This window comes from Balaenoptera physalus, assembly GCF_965194825.1.
Source record: "Balaenoptera physalus genome assembly, chromosome: 1".
Taxonomy (NCBI): Eukaryota; Metazoa; Chordata; class Mammalia; order Artiodactyla; family Balaenopteridae; genus Balaenoptera; species Balaenoptera physalus.
In genome coordinates, this window is record NC_138882.1 from 169440249 (window position 1) to 169454377 (window position 14129).

Below are 14129 nucleotides of genomic sequence, written 5' to 3' on the forward strand. Positions count from 1 at the left end.
GGGTGGTCGAGTTCCCTGAGGCCCTGATATGACTGTGTCCTTTCCCATCTGCTCTGGGCTTCTCTCCCTGCAGCCTTCTAGGTCCCCTCCACCCTCCTAGCTACTCCCCCTAAGCTCTTGCATGGCTCCCCACTGCCCCCTCAGGGCAGGCACTTCTCAGGCTCTCAGCTTTCATCCTCTTTTTCTAGAACCTTCCACCATTGATCACATCTACTTCCATGACTTCAACCTCAGCCTGAACCCTGGGGACTTTCAGATCTACTCTCCACTTGCATGTCAGTCTAGCTGTGACACATCTTACATAGCTTCCTCCTCAGACATCTCACGCCCACCCCATCTGTCTTAGGTCTATTCTGGCTGCCATAACAAAATACCGTAGACTGGGACGCCTGAATAACAGGAATTTATTTTCTCACGATTCTGAAGGTTAGAAGTTCAAGATCAGGGTTCTGGCTGATTCGGTTTCTGGTCCGGGCTGGCTTCAGATGGCTGTCCTCTCACTGTGTCCTCACGTGACCTTTTCTCGGTGTGTGCACATGGAGGGAGAAGAAGAGTGTGAGTGCGTTGTCTGTTCTTATAAGGACACTAATCCTATCAGATCAGGGCCCCACCCTAGGACTTCGTTTAACCTTTATTACTTCCTTAGAGGCCCCATCTCCAAATACGGCCACACTGGGGGTTAGGACTTCAACATCTGAATCTGGGGGAGACACAAACGTTCAGTGCATTAACACCATCCCAAACCAAGCTCTCCATCTCCAGCCCCACACCCCCTGCTCCCATGTCCCCATCCCAGTGAACAGCACCACCATCCACACCGTCACTCAGCCTCATCTCCACCTCCTCCTTCTCCCTCTCCCACCTCTGACTCGGTTCCCAGATTCTGCCAGTTCTCCCTCTGTGGCGCCCCAGCTCCTCTGTCATTGACGTGGCTAGGCCCTCGTCACCTCTCACCTGATGACCACACAGTCCTCCTACCCAGCATCTCTGACTCCAGGCCCCTCCCCCAGCCCCACCCATCTGCCTCTTGCAGCTCAGTGATCTTCCTAGAATCCAAATCTGGCACAGTTCCCTGCTACTTAAAAAAAAAACAAAAAAACCCACAAAACTTTAATGACAACTTCTCACTGCTTTCAGGATAAAGCACAGTCATTCATGTGGCATCCAAGGCCCTCAATGATGATAATTCCAAGCCAAATTCTGGCTCCTATGAACCCATTCTAGGCAGATTACAGTTTATTAATCTATCTGGTCCTACAGGGCCTAGCCCAGTGCCTGGCACAATCGGGCACCCTTCCTCTACACCCTCTCAATGCCCTTTTGTCCCGCTTTACCACCTCCCGGCACTCAGGTGCCAAGAGCCCACATTCTTCACTGTCCCCATAGACTCTGGGGTCAGACAAACCCACTTTATAATCGAGTTCTGCCATTGGCTCTGTGTGTGATCTTCAGCCGATCCCTCCGCATCCCTGAGCCTGAGTTTTCTCATCTGTGAAGAAGGGCTGATAAACGTTCATCTCACAGGGGTCTTGCGAGGATTCCGTGCAGTGAAGCCTCCAGCGTGGGGTCTGGCATTTAGTAAACACTCAGTTTAAAAGCCTGATCCCCTCCCCTGCTTCCCCAGTCCTGCAGCTCTTCTAACCTGCACTCATGGCCCAAAGCTTCAGAATGATCTCCACCCCCATCTTAGCCCTTCTTTTATCCCAGCTCCTGGGGAATTCCATGCAGGACAGGCATCTCGGCTCAGGGATGGGAGGGTGGCCGGGACGCATGTGTTCCACAGGTGGCATGAGGCGTTTGAGGGCAGAAACCCCCAGGCATATCTGGCCCCATCAGCATCAATACCCCCTCTGCCCCTGTTCAGGTAGAGAAAAGCTTCCTTAGGGCAGGCAGGTGACACTGCAGCATCACCACCACCACCCCCGCCATTAAAAGTGTGAGCTCCTGGGTGGGAAAAGTTGAGGGATTTATTTCCCAGAAATACTTCTCATTATGCTTGTCACAATCCCAGGTCAGGGTGGGGGAGGGGCCTCCAGCTCTGTCAATATCTGAGTCTTTGGCACCTAGAAAACTCAGGCCCCCTCCATGAGGGCAGCCAGCTGTAGGAAAGCATTCATATTTGCAATTGCTCTGCTTCCCAGCAGAATAAGAAATATTTAAGGAACAGGCAATTAACACTTACCAGAAACATTATAAAATTACATACAACTTGCTAACAAGTTTCAGCATCAGTCTCGGAGCCTCTTCACTTCCTGACTTGGAGCCTGGAATCTGGCAGCCTAATGCTAAATCTCGGAGGCCGGCCTAAGGGAGGGAGGAGCTGGGACCCTCACCCTGGAGATATGGAGAAGCAGGGCAGCGGAGATCATGCAGAAAGGATGCCCAATAGTCCAGGGGACTTGTGTTGGAAATAAGGTCACCTGTGTGTTCAACATCATCTAGGCCCCTATTATGTGTTACAGACACTGTTCAGACCACAAGGGGATACAAGGATAACAAGGCAATCTGTGCCTTCACCCAAGTCTTAGTCTGTCTTCATTAGAGTCCAGGAAGCATGAGAAAATGTGGAAATGTCAAGGAGGGGCAGCTAACCTTACTTGAGGGCATCAGGGAAGGCTCCCTGGAGGAGCTGGTGTCTGAAGCTAAGACTCGCTTATAAGATGGAAAGGAGTTGGTCAACATCCCAGAGAGAACAGGTTGACTTAGAAAGCCTGATCCCCTAGGGTTGCCTAGGGTTGAAGCTAAAACTTCCACAGAATAAAGTTTGAGAGCCAGTAGGGGGAAGATGGCCAAGTCTAGCCTTCTGCAGGCGGTGCCTGCATCCCCTTCTCCAGAACTGAACTCTGGTGGTGGCACCGGGAGGCCTCCTGAAGGAGATGGTGTTGGAGCTGAGCTTGAAAGGAGACCAAGGGCAGCAGCCCGGCATCCTGACTCTGCTCCTTTTTGGACCCTGCCTTTCCTCCAATCAGAGCGTTAAGCACATGGCCATTTTCAGCCTCCAGTCTGCAATTTTTAGGACCTCTGTCTCTTCTTACTTTATCCCCATAAGCTCAGAGGCCCAAACTTTCCAACTTCAACCAGGAAGGACACCAGGCATGTTCCTAAGATGCTCACTGAGTTTCCATGATACCCTTAAAGCTTCCTCAGGCACTGGGACCTAGAGGTTTGCTAGATACAGGCAGCAGCTAACCCCTCTCAGGAAGGCCCAGTGGGACCCACGCTGCACATGAGTCTTTCCTGGCCCCCGGGAGGCAGGGGTGCTAAGCAGCAAAGGATACTGCACCTTTAAAATCTAGCAGGAAGTCATCTGTCAATGAGACATACTCTTTAAATACATGGGCTTTTGCAAATGGCAAGCTCCAGTTTGGGGCTGGTACAGACAGCTTGGGGGCAACCTGGATGTTTGTCTTCACCCCGTATTCACCATATTCACCCCTGTTTCCCAACCTCCTTCAGTCTGTGACACACCCATGACAGTGTGGTGGAGGAAAGGGATGGGAGGGACGAATGTCACCCACCTCATCCACCCACATCTCCATCCCATTCATGAAAATTGTGTGCAGAGAACAATGCACAGATTCCCAGAGATACATGTACAGCTGCCCTCTGTCTCTTGCCTGCTTGCGCCCTTCACATCATCAGTACAAAAGTGGAGTGGGATGTGGTTCCCAGGAAATCCATGAGATCCAGGCATGCCCAGAGGTCGTCTTAATGCACCAGAGATGTCCTGGTCACTCATTAGGAGTCTGTGCTGGTTGAACAATTGGTCTGGAGGCCTCAGGATGCATAAGGCACTGCGCTTGGTTCTGGAGGTAGAAAGAGCAGAAGGGGTGGGACCGCCGGCTGTAAGGAGCTGATCCCGGCTCTTCATGGTCTCCCAGACCATCTCTCCAGCCTCATCTCCTTTCATCATCACATCCTGCCACATTGAACTTCTAACTCTTCTCCAGAATTGAAAAAATAAATAAATAAATAATTGTCCAAGGGGGCTGGGAGTGAGAGTGAGAGAGAGCTCCTTAGGCTGCCTGGGTGATTCAAGGGTACAGCCCCAAGGAAGCACTTGAGCTGACACTGAGAGATGATTCTTTGTCTAGTGGACAAGTGGGGGGTGTTCATGAGGAAGAGAGGACAGCGGGTACCAAGTTAAAACCATGTGAGAGCCGGCTGGGCTCCGCCAACAATGGGCCAATAATGACCTTGAGGAAACACCTCCTGGTTACTGGTTACGTGCCACGTGCTGGACATTTTGACAGTTGTCTTATATACATAAACTCATTTAATCCTCAAAACAACCCTGCAAGGTAGCTGTTATTATTGCCATTTCTGTATTACAAGTGACAAAACTAAGACTCAGCCAGGGTACGAAAGGTACCCAAGGTCTACTACTTAGTGTCAGAGCCAGGATACAGATCCAGGACTTCCTCAGAATCCTCACCTTCTCACTGTTTTGCCCCCTGCAGGTGGCTCCGTTTTGTGGTGAATCTCAAGGTCAGAGATGGACAAAGAGGAGGCTGGGGTGGGAGGGGGTAGACAAAGGTCCTGCCATGCCAAGGAGTTAGGGTTTTCATCTGTGGATTTTTGGGAAGCCATGGAAGAATCAATGAGCAGGGCACACTAATGATCAGATGTTTGTTCCTGAGCGATCTCGTGCTGCTTTGCTGAATACGACAGAGTAGAGGGAAGGGGCAGGGGAACAGCCCTTGCCCAACGCCATGCCCAGGTGAGGAATTGAGAGGGGTGGACTTAGGCGGTGAGGGGAAGAATGGAGAGTAGAGGGTGCAGGGATGTCCGGGAGGAGGAGCCGCCAGGAGGTGGTTAGCAAGGGCTGTGATGGGGAGGGGAGGGCAGAATCCAGGCTGATTCCTGTGTCTGCCTGGGCAACCTCCATGAAGCCTTTTGCCTCCCCCAGCCCCAGCCCGAGACCGGAGCTGCCTCCCCTTCGCCCCCAGAGGTTGTGTGGTCAGGTACACACCCCGTCCCGGCCCCCATCAGTTACTCTGTAACTATCTCTAGAGCCACCTGACTGTGAGTGGTCCAAGGGCAGAGGCCCTGGGTCAGGCAGCTCTGTATCATTAGCACTGAGCGTGGCATTTGACACACTCCCCGTGCAACACGTATCAGCTGTGCTCACACACTGAGCAGCGTGCTGTCTGTGCTCCAGACGCCGTGCTAAGCGATCAACAACACACAACTGACGCCTGCCTCCATAGGGCTTCCCTTCCAGTGGGTGGGGAGATGAGAAACGAGGAAGCCACCTGACAGCCAGTGAGGCGCCAGTGGGGGCTGAGATGGTGAACCAGGTGGTCCCTGATGCCCCAACAGGCAGTAGGCTCCAGGAGAGCAGAGATTTTTGCCCTTTTTTCCACCGCTATACGTGCAATGTCTAGAACAGGAACTAATGAAATGAATAGAGGAATGCTTACAATCGGTGCTACAAAGAAAAAGACCAGGGTGCCAAGAGAGCAAAGGAGAAGGGAAACATCTAAGGAGAGAGGTTAGGGAAAGCACCTTGAGGAGGTGACGTCTTAAGCTAAAGTCTGTAGCGTGAGCAGTCGGCCATGTGGCATTGGGGAGGAGAGGAAGCTGCAGCCCGGGGTTGAGGGAACAGTGAATCAGTGAAGGAACAAATGAAGTCCCACCCGGTTGGAAAGGCAGCGAATAGTAGCCCATGGTCGGACTCTCCTCTCCCTCTACACGGCGCTGCCCTTCTTGGAGCACATCCAATGGTGAATTTACACAGACACGAGAAGCAGTTCCTTCTCTACAGACATTGTCATAAAAGAGGATTCCAATTTGGAATCACAAGTTTAAAAACCTGGGGAGAAGACAGTAAGGTTGATCACAGACGATAGGAATAAAACAGCGGAGAAAGGGGAACGCAAATATGCAGAGCCCAGTTGTGATGGAATTCTGAGGGTCTTTGAAGCACGCATCTTGTGTTCGCCAGCTTGCTTCTGGTCAGCAGAAGGAGGGAGAGAGAAAGATAAACACTTATAGAAGGGAATTCTATTAGGCCAGATAACAGGAAGCTGCATGCATGATTTCCTCCAAGTCAGAATCTGGCTTATGGATTTGCACTTCTGGGCCCTGATGTCAGATTTGGTCGGCACCTGGCCAGGAGGGTCAAGGTCACGTGCCTTTTCAGGCAGGGCCGTGGAGCCCAGGGAGTCCCCTTGCGGGAGGGCAAGGGGACTTGGTTCCCGTGTGTCCCCAGCAGGGGTTGGCGCTGGGCTTGGAGGGAAGATCCAGACCAGGACGAGGGTGTCTGAGGGCCAGCCCCCAGCCCCCCTGCCTTCCTGAAGGGAGCTCTCAAACTCTCGAACCACCCTGCTCTGTTCTTCCTCTCCCCCGACCTGGTCCTGATTCCGTGGTCTGCACATGCCCCTCTCCAACGCCTTGGACCTCTTTGCCAAGTGCGCCCTTAAACCTGACCTCCCCGAGGTCACCCCTACCCAGGAGCCCTCTCCAGCACTAGCAGCTCCTGTCCGCAGACCCCGTGAACTTCACATTTGAGCCGTGGGCTCGTGCGCTCGCTCTCCAGCGCTGTTCCACCTACGTGCAAACCCTTCTCCTTTGACCTAGGCTGTCTCCACCTCTGCCACTCGCTACCCTCCTCATGGGTGTCGCCAGCCTCTTCCTCTCCACTCTGAGTCTCGCCATGACCTTGCCTCTCGTTTCTCAGCCTTCTCCCATCCTGTCAGTGCGGACCTTGCTCTCTGGCACCTCTGGAGCCTTCACTCCACCCACCCGCTCTGGGGCCCCTCGTCCCTTCCGCTCCCCCACCCGTTCCTCCCTCTACTCCATTCACCATCCTTCTCTTGGCCTCTCCATCACCATCCCCTCCCCTTCCTCCTCTGTTCACTTCTTTCCTCCTTCAGCCTGAGACCCTTGCATCACACATCAGCCATTCCTTGAACAGTATCCTTGACTCCCTGCCCACCGCCCTGCCATTTCTCCACGTGCACGTGAACCAGGTTCTGAGGGATCTGGGACAAGCCACACAGCCCTGCTCGGTGACAGCACCCCTGTAAATGAGCTGTCTCCACCCTCCGTGGAACCCAGGGTGCACGGCAGTCCTTCCAGCCATGATTCCTCTTCTCCAGGTGACTGTTGCAGATGTTCTTGTCAACGTCGCATCCTTTTCCCCACAACTGGTCCCTCACCTGCAGCAAACGTCATGACACGTCCTCCTGCTTCACTAGGAAAGTAGAGCCTGTGTCATCACAAGATCTTCTTCAACCTCCCACTGTCCTACCTGAAAGCTCGCTGTGATCACCTCTTCCCTCTTCCCCCCACCACGAGGGAAGGGCAGCTTCCTGGGCTCTAAGGTGAGCCCCCCAGCGTGCGCTGGGCCCCGGCCTCCTGCTTCTCCATAGCCTCGTGCTGTCACTGCCCATTCCAGCTCACCAGTGTCTCTCATTCAGTTATATGCATTCATAGTCTCTCTCTCTCTCTCTGCCCTCCCCTAGCATTTAATTATGGTCAAGTTTCTTCGGCCTTAAAAAGCCTCTTCAGCTGCCCCCTCAAGGCCATATTCCTCATAAGTTGCCACCTGAATTCTCCCCATTGCTTCACTTCCAAGAAACGCCTTCTTTACGAGTCATCTACTCTTCCCAGATCGTCTTCCTCTTTTCCCGTCAGTGCCGGGCCGGCCCCATCATCACACTCAAGTCTCCTGCCAGTATCCAGTGAGCTCCTTTCACTGACCTGCTTTCCAGTCCTTTCTAAACTTCCCTGCCACATTCGATGCTGTTGGTCTCCTTCCTGAAACTCATTCTCCTCTAAGCTTCTGGAGCTCCGCTCCCCGCAGGATCTTAGACTAGCCTTCTGCTGGCCCCTGCGGTGTCCCTAGCTGTTCTCTCCGGACTGATGTCTCCCCTTGGGTGGTCTCATTCTTCTCATGACCCTCTGTGAGCTGAATCCAAATTCTGTATTTCTAGGCCAGATTGGCCTCGTGGGCATAAGACCCACATAGCCCCTTTCTACTAGGTATGTCCCCGTGGAGGTGCCGAGTGACCCTCCAGCCCTGCTCCTCCTCGTGCATCTGGTGAAGATGAAAGCACACCCGGTACCCAGGCCAAGCCCTGCAGTCATCGTAGCCCCTGCCTCCCCTTTATCCCCTGTCTGCTCACTCGCAGTGTGGCCTGTGGCTTCTTCCTGCTTTAGACCTCCCAAGTCCTCTGCCTGTCCCCATCCCCTCTGCCTGTGCCCATCCCCTCTGCCTCTCCCCATCCCCTCTGCCTCTCCCCATCCCCTCTGCCTGTGCTCAGTCCAAGATGCTGTCAAAACAGCTCCCAGATCACTGAGAGCCTCCCTCTAGAACGGAACCTCCGTGGCAGCAGGGCCTGTGTCTGCCTTGTTCTCTGTCGCACCCACAGTGCCCAGCACAGTGGCTCATGCTAAGGAGACACTCAAATGTTTGTTGAATGAATGAACGATCTCCCTGCCTCCAGAATTGCTGCCCCCAGACCGTTCTCCAGGCAACAGTCAGGGTGACCTTTTAAAATCCACACTATGAAATGCCAAGTGGAATGAAACCCTTTCCTGAGCCCCCATTGCCTACACTCTGAAGTCCAGTCTCGTTAGCAGGTCGAACAGGCCCTTTTGTGGGTTGGCCCTGCCTGCCTCTTCCAGCCTCGTCTCTCTTCACCCGGTGGAAAGTACTCATGCTTGTGGAAAGTCAATGTGACATGGTGGTGAAGGGCCCTGGAACCATACAACCTGGGTTTGGACCTCAGATTCACCATTTCCTGGCTCTGTGACCTTGGATAACTACATCACCTCTCTGTGCCTCAGTTTCCTCACCTTTAAAATGGAGATAGTAGTACCTAGGTCACAGTTACTGTAAGGATGAAATGATTCACTATATGTAAAGTTCTCAGAGTGGCTGCCAGCACATAGTCAGTGCTAGAGTCATTAGTTCTGTAACTAAAAGTTCGTTATGATCGTAACGATTAGCTAGTTATCGTCACTTCTATCATTGCAGTCCTGCAAACAGCCTCTGAGACTCTGCATGGGCTCCTCCCCCACCGGAAGGGTCCTTCCTCCCCTCTCCGTCCCACTGATGCCTTTCTCTTCTTCCCAGCTTTATTGAGATGTAATTAACATATAACATTGTGCAAATTTAAGGTGTACAACGGGTTGATTTGATATATGTATATATTGTGAAATGATGACCACAATAAGGTTAGTTAACGTACCCAGCACCTCACCTTACACTTTGTGTGTGTGTTTGTGTTGAGAACTTTTAAGACCTACCCTCTTAGCAACTTCCAAATATACAATACACTGTCGTTAACCAGAGTCACCATGCTGTACATCATATCCCCCTGGCTTATTCATCTTATAACTGGAACTTTGTATCCTTTTACCACCTGCACCTATTTCCCCCACCCCACCCTTGGCAACCACCATTCTATTCTCTGTTTCTCTGAGTTCATTTTTTTTAGATTCCACATATAAGTGAGATCATACGGTATTTGTCTTTCTCTGTACAACTTATTTCACTTAGCATAATGCCCTCAAGTTTCATCCATGTCACAAATGGCAGGATTTCCTTCTTGTTTGTGGCTGAAAAATATTCCATTGTATGTGTGTGCCACATTTTCTTTACCTGTCCATCCATCAGTGGACATGTAAGTTGTTTCCATGGCTTGGCTGTTAGTAAATAATGCTGCAGTGAATCCCACATACTCCTTTCACCTGCTGGCTCCTACACAGACTTCAGGCCTCAGCTTAAACATTCTCCAAGAAGGCCTCCTCCGAGAAGCCTTCCCTGATGCCAGGGTTGGGATTGGGCTGAGATGAGAGAGACACTCACCTTGGGCATAATTTTAAGGGAGACACCAAAGAACTCAGTAATTAAATAATATTTTAATGTAGTATTTTTTAAAAACCAAGATTAATGCAAAATATCCATGATAAAAAAATAACATTTCAGTAATGACAGACTCTGATGGCCAGGACTAGGGTGAGACAAGTGAGGTGAGCTGTGCAAGTGCTGGGTCGGATCTGGTCTTTTTATTAAGTTCTGGTGTTCTTCTTCATGTTGGATTTGATTTATATGCATCAGTTTTGATTTTCTAAAAACAAAATATTGCACTAAGATCGTATTTGTCTAGATGGCTGAGTTTTTGGTGCTCCCTAAAATTTTGTGTGCAAGGTTAGTGCCTCACTTCCCGCACCCTGTTTCCAGCCCCACCCTCCAAGTTTGAGTTCTGTTGCTGCTCCTGGGCGCATCCATGGCACAAATCACCCTGTGTCGTAAATACTTGCTTCCTTGTCAGGATTGTTCAGTCCCTGAGACCAGAGCCCACGTCCAGGGACTGGCACACAGTAGGTGCTCATTATATGCTTCTGATCGCACTGACGGCAGGAGAAATTGGATGGGTGTGGAAACAGCCAGGCCTGCACAGTGGAGAGGGCTGGGCAGCTCCTTCCTCCCGCTCAGGATGCTTGTTCTCTGGAGCTGATCACACCTTCAGAGCAGCTGCTGTGGTCTAAGATGCAGGCAGGTGGACCCCACATTTACATCTTCTACAGCATGCGGGGATCTCACCAGGACATCTTAAACCTGGGTCCTGTCCCAGGCAGTGAGCCCCAGCTCTGTCTTCAAACACCAGGTACCTCCTTCCAGGTCTCAGGGTGCCCGCAGTGACAGTCCTCGCCAGGGCCTCACGCCCCAGAGAGAACGTGTGTGGGGACACTGGAAGAAAGAGGGCCTTGCTGCTCGCTTCTGCAGGCTGACTTGTCCCGGGGCCCGTCTTCCGTTCCTCCCGATCCCCTGGGGCTCTGGGACCTGGAGCCAAGCGGCCGCCTTCCTGGGAATGCCTCAGTGGCTGCCTTCCCCCAGCCCTGGCAGGAGAAGAGCCAGCTTCAGAGGAGGGTTGAGGTGTGCTTTCAGGCTGTGTGTAGAGGGACAGGCCAGGGGCACGTGTGAGCTGACCCGCCCTTGAGTCCTCAGGCCTGGTGTCTGCTCACACAGACCCGTCTTCTCCCCCGAACCCGAGGACTTTTGCTGTTTGACTTAGATCTCTCTCTGTCTTTCACACACACACACACACACACACTCCCACAATCCCAGCCAAAGAAAGCCTGTTCTGCCAGTAGTAGGGAACAATGAATGTGACAGTCAGCAGCCCATCCGTGTAAGGCGGCGGTACTCGGGGCTCACCTGACCAGCCCACAGGGCCCAACAGCTGTGGGAAGAAAGCTTTTGCAGAATCACCCGTGTCAGGGCCATGCACAGCAACTTCGGGGACTAGGGCTCCTGACAGCCCATAATGGTGCCTACGGAAAATGCAGGGTCCCTTTGGCCTGACAGTCCTGGGAAGGTGTCCAGAAACTTCCCCTTACTCCAGCCGCCTCTCTCCCAAATCATAGGACTCCTGCCGTCCTCACCTCACCATCTGTCACATCAGTCGTGACTCGCGTCCTTCCTGCAGGGTGCCTCCCTCTCTGGGAGCAGAGCCCTTCCTCCTCCCGCTCCCTCTCTCCTGCTTCTTCCTCCCCGCCTCCCTGCCCTGCATCTCTCACAGCACTAAGCACGGGGCTGGTGGAAGCGGGGGCAACTCCGGAGGAAACTCCGGGGACTTGGCCAGGACAGACTCCTTTCCTGGAAGGTCGGGGTCCTGATTGACTCTGCCACGAGGCAGCCAGCCCATCAAGCCCCCTGAGCCCAGACCCCCAGAGCTGTCTCAGGGAAGCCACTCCCTGTCTGATTCACCACTGTTGAATCAAATGAACTTTAAAAGCATACTTAATGAGTCACGTGTTTCATTTTACCTGCTCCCGTCTTAAATTGAATTAAAAATGTATCTTCGTGAAAGTGCTTCCATATCAGAAGGCAGTGAATATTGATTCTCACTGAATCTCTGGCTGTGGCAAAGGCAAGCAGCAAAGCGTCAGCGACCTTCTCATCTTGCGCTCGCCTTGGCTGCTCAGGAAGGGACGGAGCTCAGAATCTATCAGGTGACGTGAGTAATCTGAATGCAAGTCAAGTCAGTAAAGATCTCTCCAAACCGTGAGCTTGTGAATTCCTAGGACAGGTGTCTCACAAAGAATGGAGACCCGCCTTCCCTGAGTGAAAATATCCAAGCACCTGGAACACTCTGTGTGGACATAGAGTCCAGGCATTTGAGAGCAGGAGGGCCTGATCCTCCCAGGATGCTGTTTTAAACACGACCTTGCAGGGTTTCTCATCAAAAGCCCACCTGGGTCCCTCCGAGCCCAGCCTCGTGGCGGAGGTGCAGCATGGGCTTCAGCTCCGAGAGGCATGGAGTCACCATGTGTCTCTGTTTTCTCTTTTCCTGTCTTGCAGAGATCGAGCAGGGCAGTTGCGGAGATCCTGGCATACCTGCCTACGGCCGGAGGGAAGGCTCCTGGTTTCGCCACGGGGATACCCTCCAGTTTGAGTGCCAGCCGGCCTTTGAGCTGGTGGGGCAGAAGGCAATCACGTGCCAAAAGAATAACCAGTGGTCGGCTAAGAAGCCAGGCTGCGTGTGTAAGTGAGCGGGGAGGGGGCCGCTTCGGGGTCTGCACCGAGAGGCCAGGGGCCCATTTCCTAGCTAATCCGGACCCCATCCTTGGGAACCTCGTAGGTCGTAACCGTAGCTTCACTCTGGTTGGTTTCTTCTCCTTCTCAAAACGTTGCTGGCTGAGTCCTCATTTCTGGCAGTGACGTGGATCGTAGCACTGAGAATGATTGCTCTTGACATTTGGGGGCCTTCTTCAACGCCGTCTTACTCTCCCTGGTGACCCTTGAGAGCAACGTCAGACCCCGACATTTCCTCCTCGCCCTTCTTGCTGTCATTGACGCCATGTAGTCGAGCCAGGGCAGAAGGTGCTGGCGATTTCGTAAGACTGTAGACTCTGTGCCAGCCTTGGGGTACCACGAGACACCATGGCCTTGCGGGGATATATACAAAGTTTCATCAGATGGCTTCCTCTTGCATTGGATTTAGGGAGGGATGGGGATCAAGCTGTCTTTGAATTGTTGATCTTTCAGAGGAAGGGTTGGAGTTGAGTGCTCTGTTCTCTGGAGATAACAAGGAATCCTTTCTTCCTTTCTCTGGGACGGTCTGACCTCACTTTCCGGCGCAAAGAATACTTTAAGTCCTGGGTCCCAGGGAAATTGGCAAGCGTAAGGGGACTGTGTGTAGAGGAGCAGGCTTGGTCTTTGTTGAGAAATCAAAGGTTCTACCTCTCGGGGCTGTCACCTCTTCTTCTCCCAGCCCTTGCCACTGCCCCTCTCCGTCTCTTACAATCTGCTTCCCTCAGGGAAGGGCAGACAGACTGACCCTCTGATCTTTCTTGCCATCTCAGTGGGCTTCTCAGGGCCTTGGAGTGCTGCCTCATAGAGAGTGGTTGCCCCTTGGGGCCGGGGAGAGGAATGACATGGGAGACTATAAGGGAGTATCTGTGATGACAGAGAGTTTGGCATGTGAGTTGGTGAGTTGGGTCATACCACGGTGATTCTACTTTTCAAACGAAAAAATCACTTTGTGTAGTTGACAAAGCATTTTTGATGACTTGTGAGCTTATGTAAAAATTCTTGCAGAGGTTTAAAGATCAAATCGTTCTTAGATACACGTTAAGCAAACCACCCTTATTGAAAAAAATAAAATTGCATGAAATTGGCTGCCCATCTCTGGCCCAAGGTGGTTAGATATGTGTACCCTGAAAGCCAAGGGGACCGGAGGGGCAGGGGAGGTTAGCAGGGGGCAGCTCCAGGCAGGCAGGAACAAAGGGCCTGACAGTCTAGAAACGAGCCCAGGGCAGAGTGGGTGGGTGGAATGGAGTTCCACAGGGTGCGTCGGAGGCAGGGCCTCAGAAGGCAAAGGTCCAGACTGGGGGAGTCCCAGGTAGTGTGGGTGTTCCATCTCTGAAATCCATGTAGGTGAGACAAGGCAGGGAGAACAGGAAAGGGTCAGGCCTCTGGGGCAGAGAGCTGGCAGGAGGCAAGTGTGTAGCAGAGCCAGCCAGCCACTTGGAACCAGGATGAAGTTCCCTGCCCCACAAGCTGAGAGATGCGGGGAGCAGAACGCTACTGGGGGTGGGGGGGGTCTGTCACTCAAGCCCTCCAGGAATTTACTTGACCCTTTGGCTCTTAGAAGTAGTTTCAGGAAATC

The 14129-nt window shown here is 52.5% G+C and overlaps 1 protein-coding gene across 2 annotated transcripts in view; it reads left to right on the forward strand.

The window, feature by feature from the left end:
- The window catches only part of CSMD2 (CUB and Sushi multiple domains 2), a 652460-nt gene that overhangs the window by 357355 nt on the left and 280976 nt on the right, over nucleotides 1–14129 (forward strand). For both annotated transcript variants that reach the window (XM_082415250.1, XM_082415251.1), the window contains exon 13: nucleotides 12320–12502. In XM_082415250.1, coding sequence (XP_082271376.1) covers nucleotides 12320–12502 — 183 coding nt within the window. The remainder of the gene's footprint in view (nucleotides 1–12319; nucleotides 12503–14129) is intronic.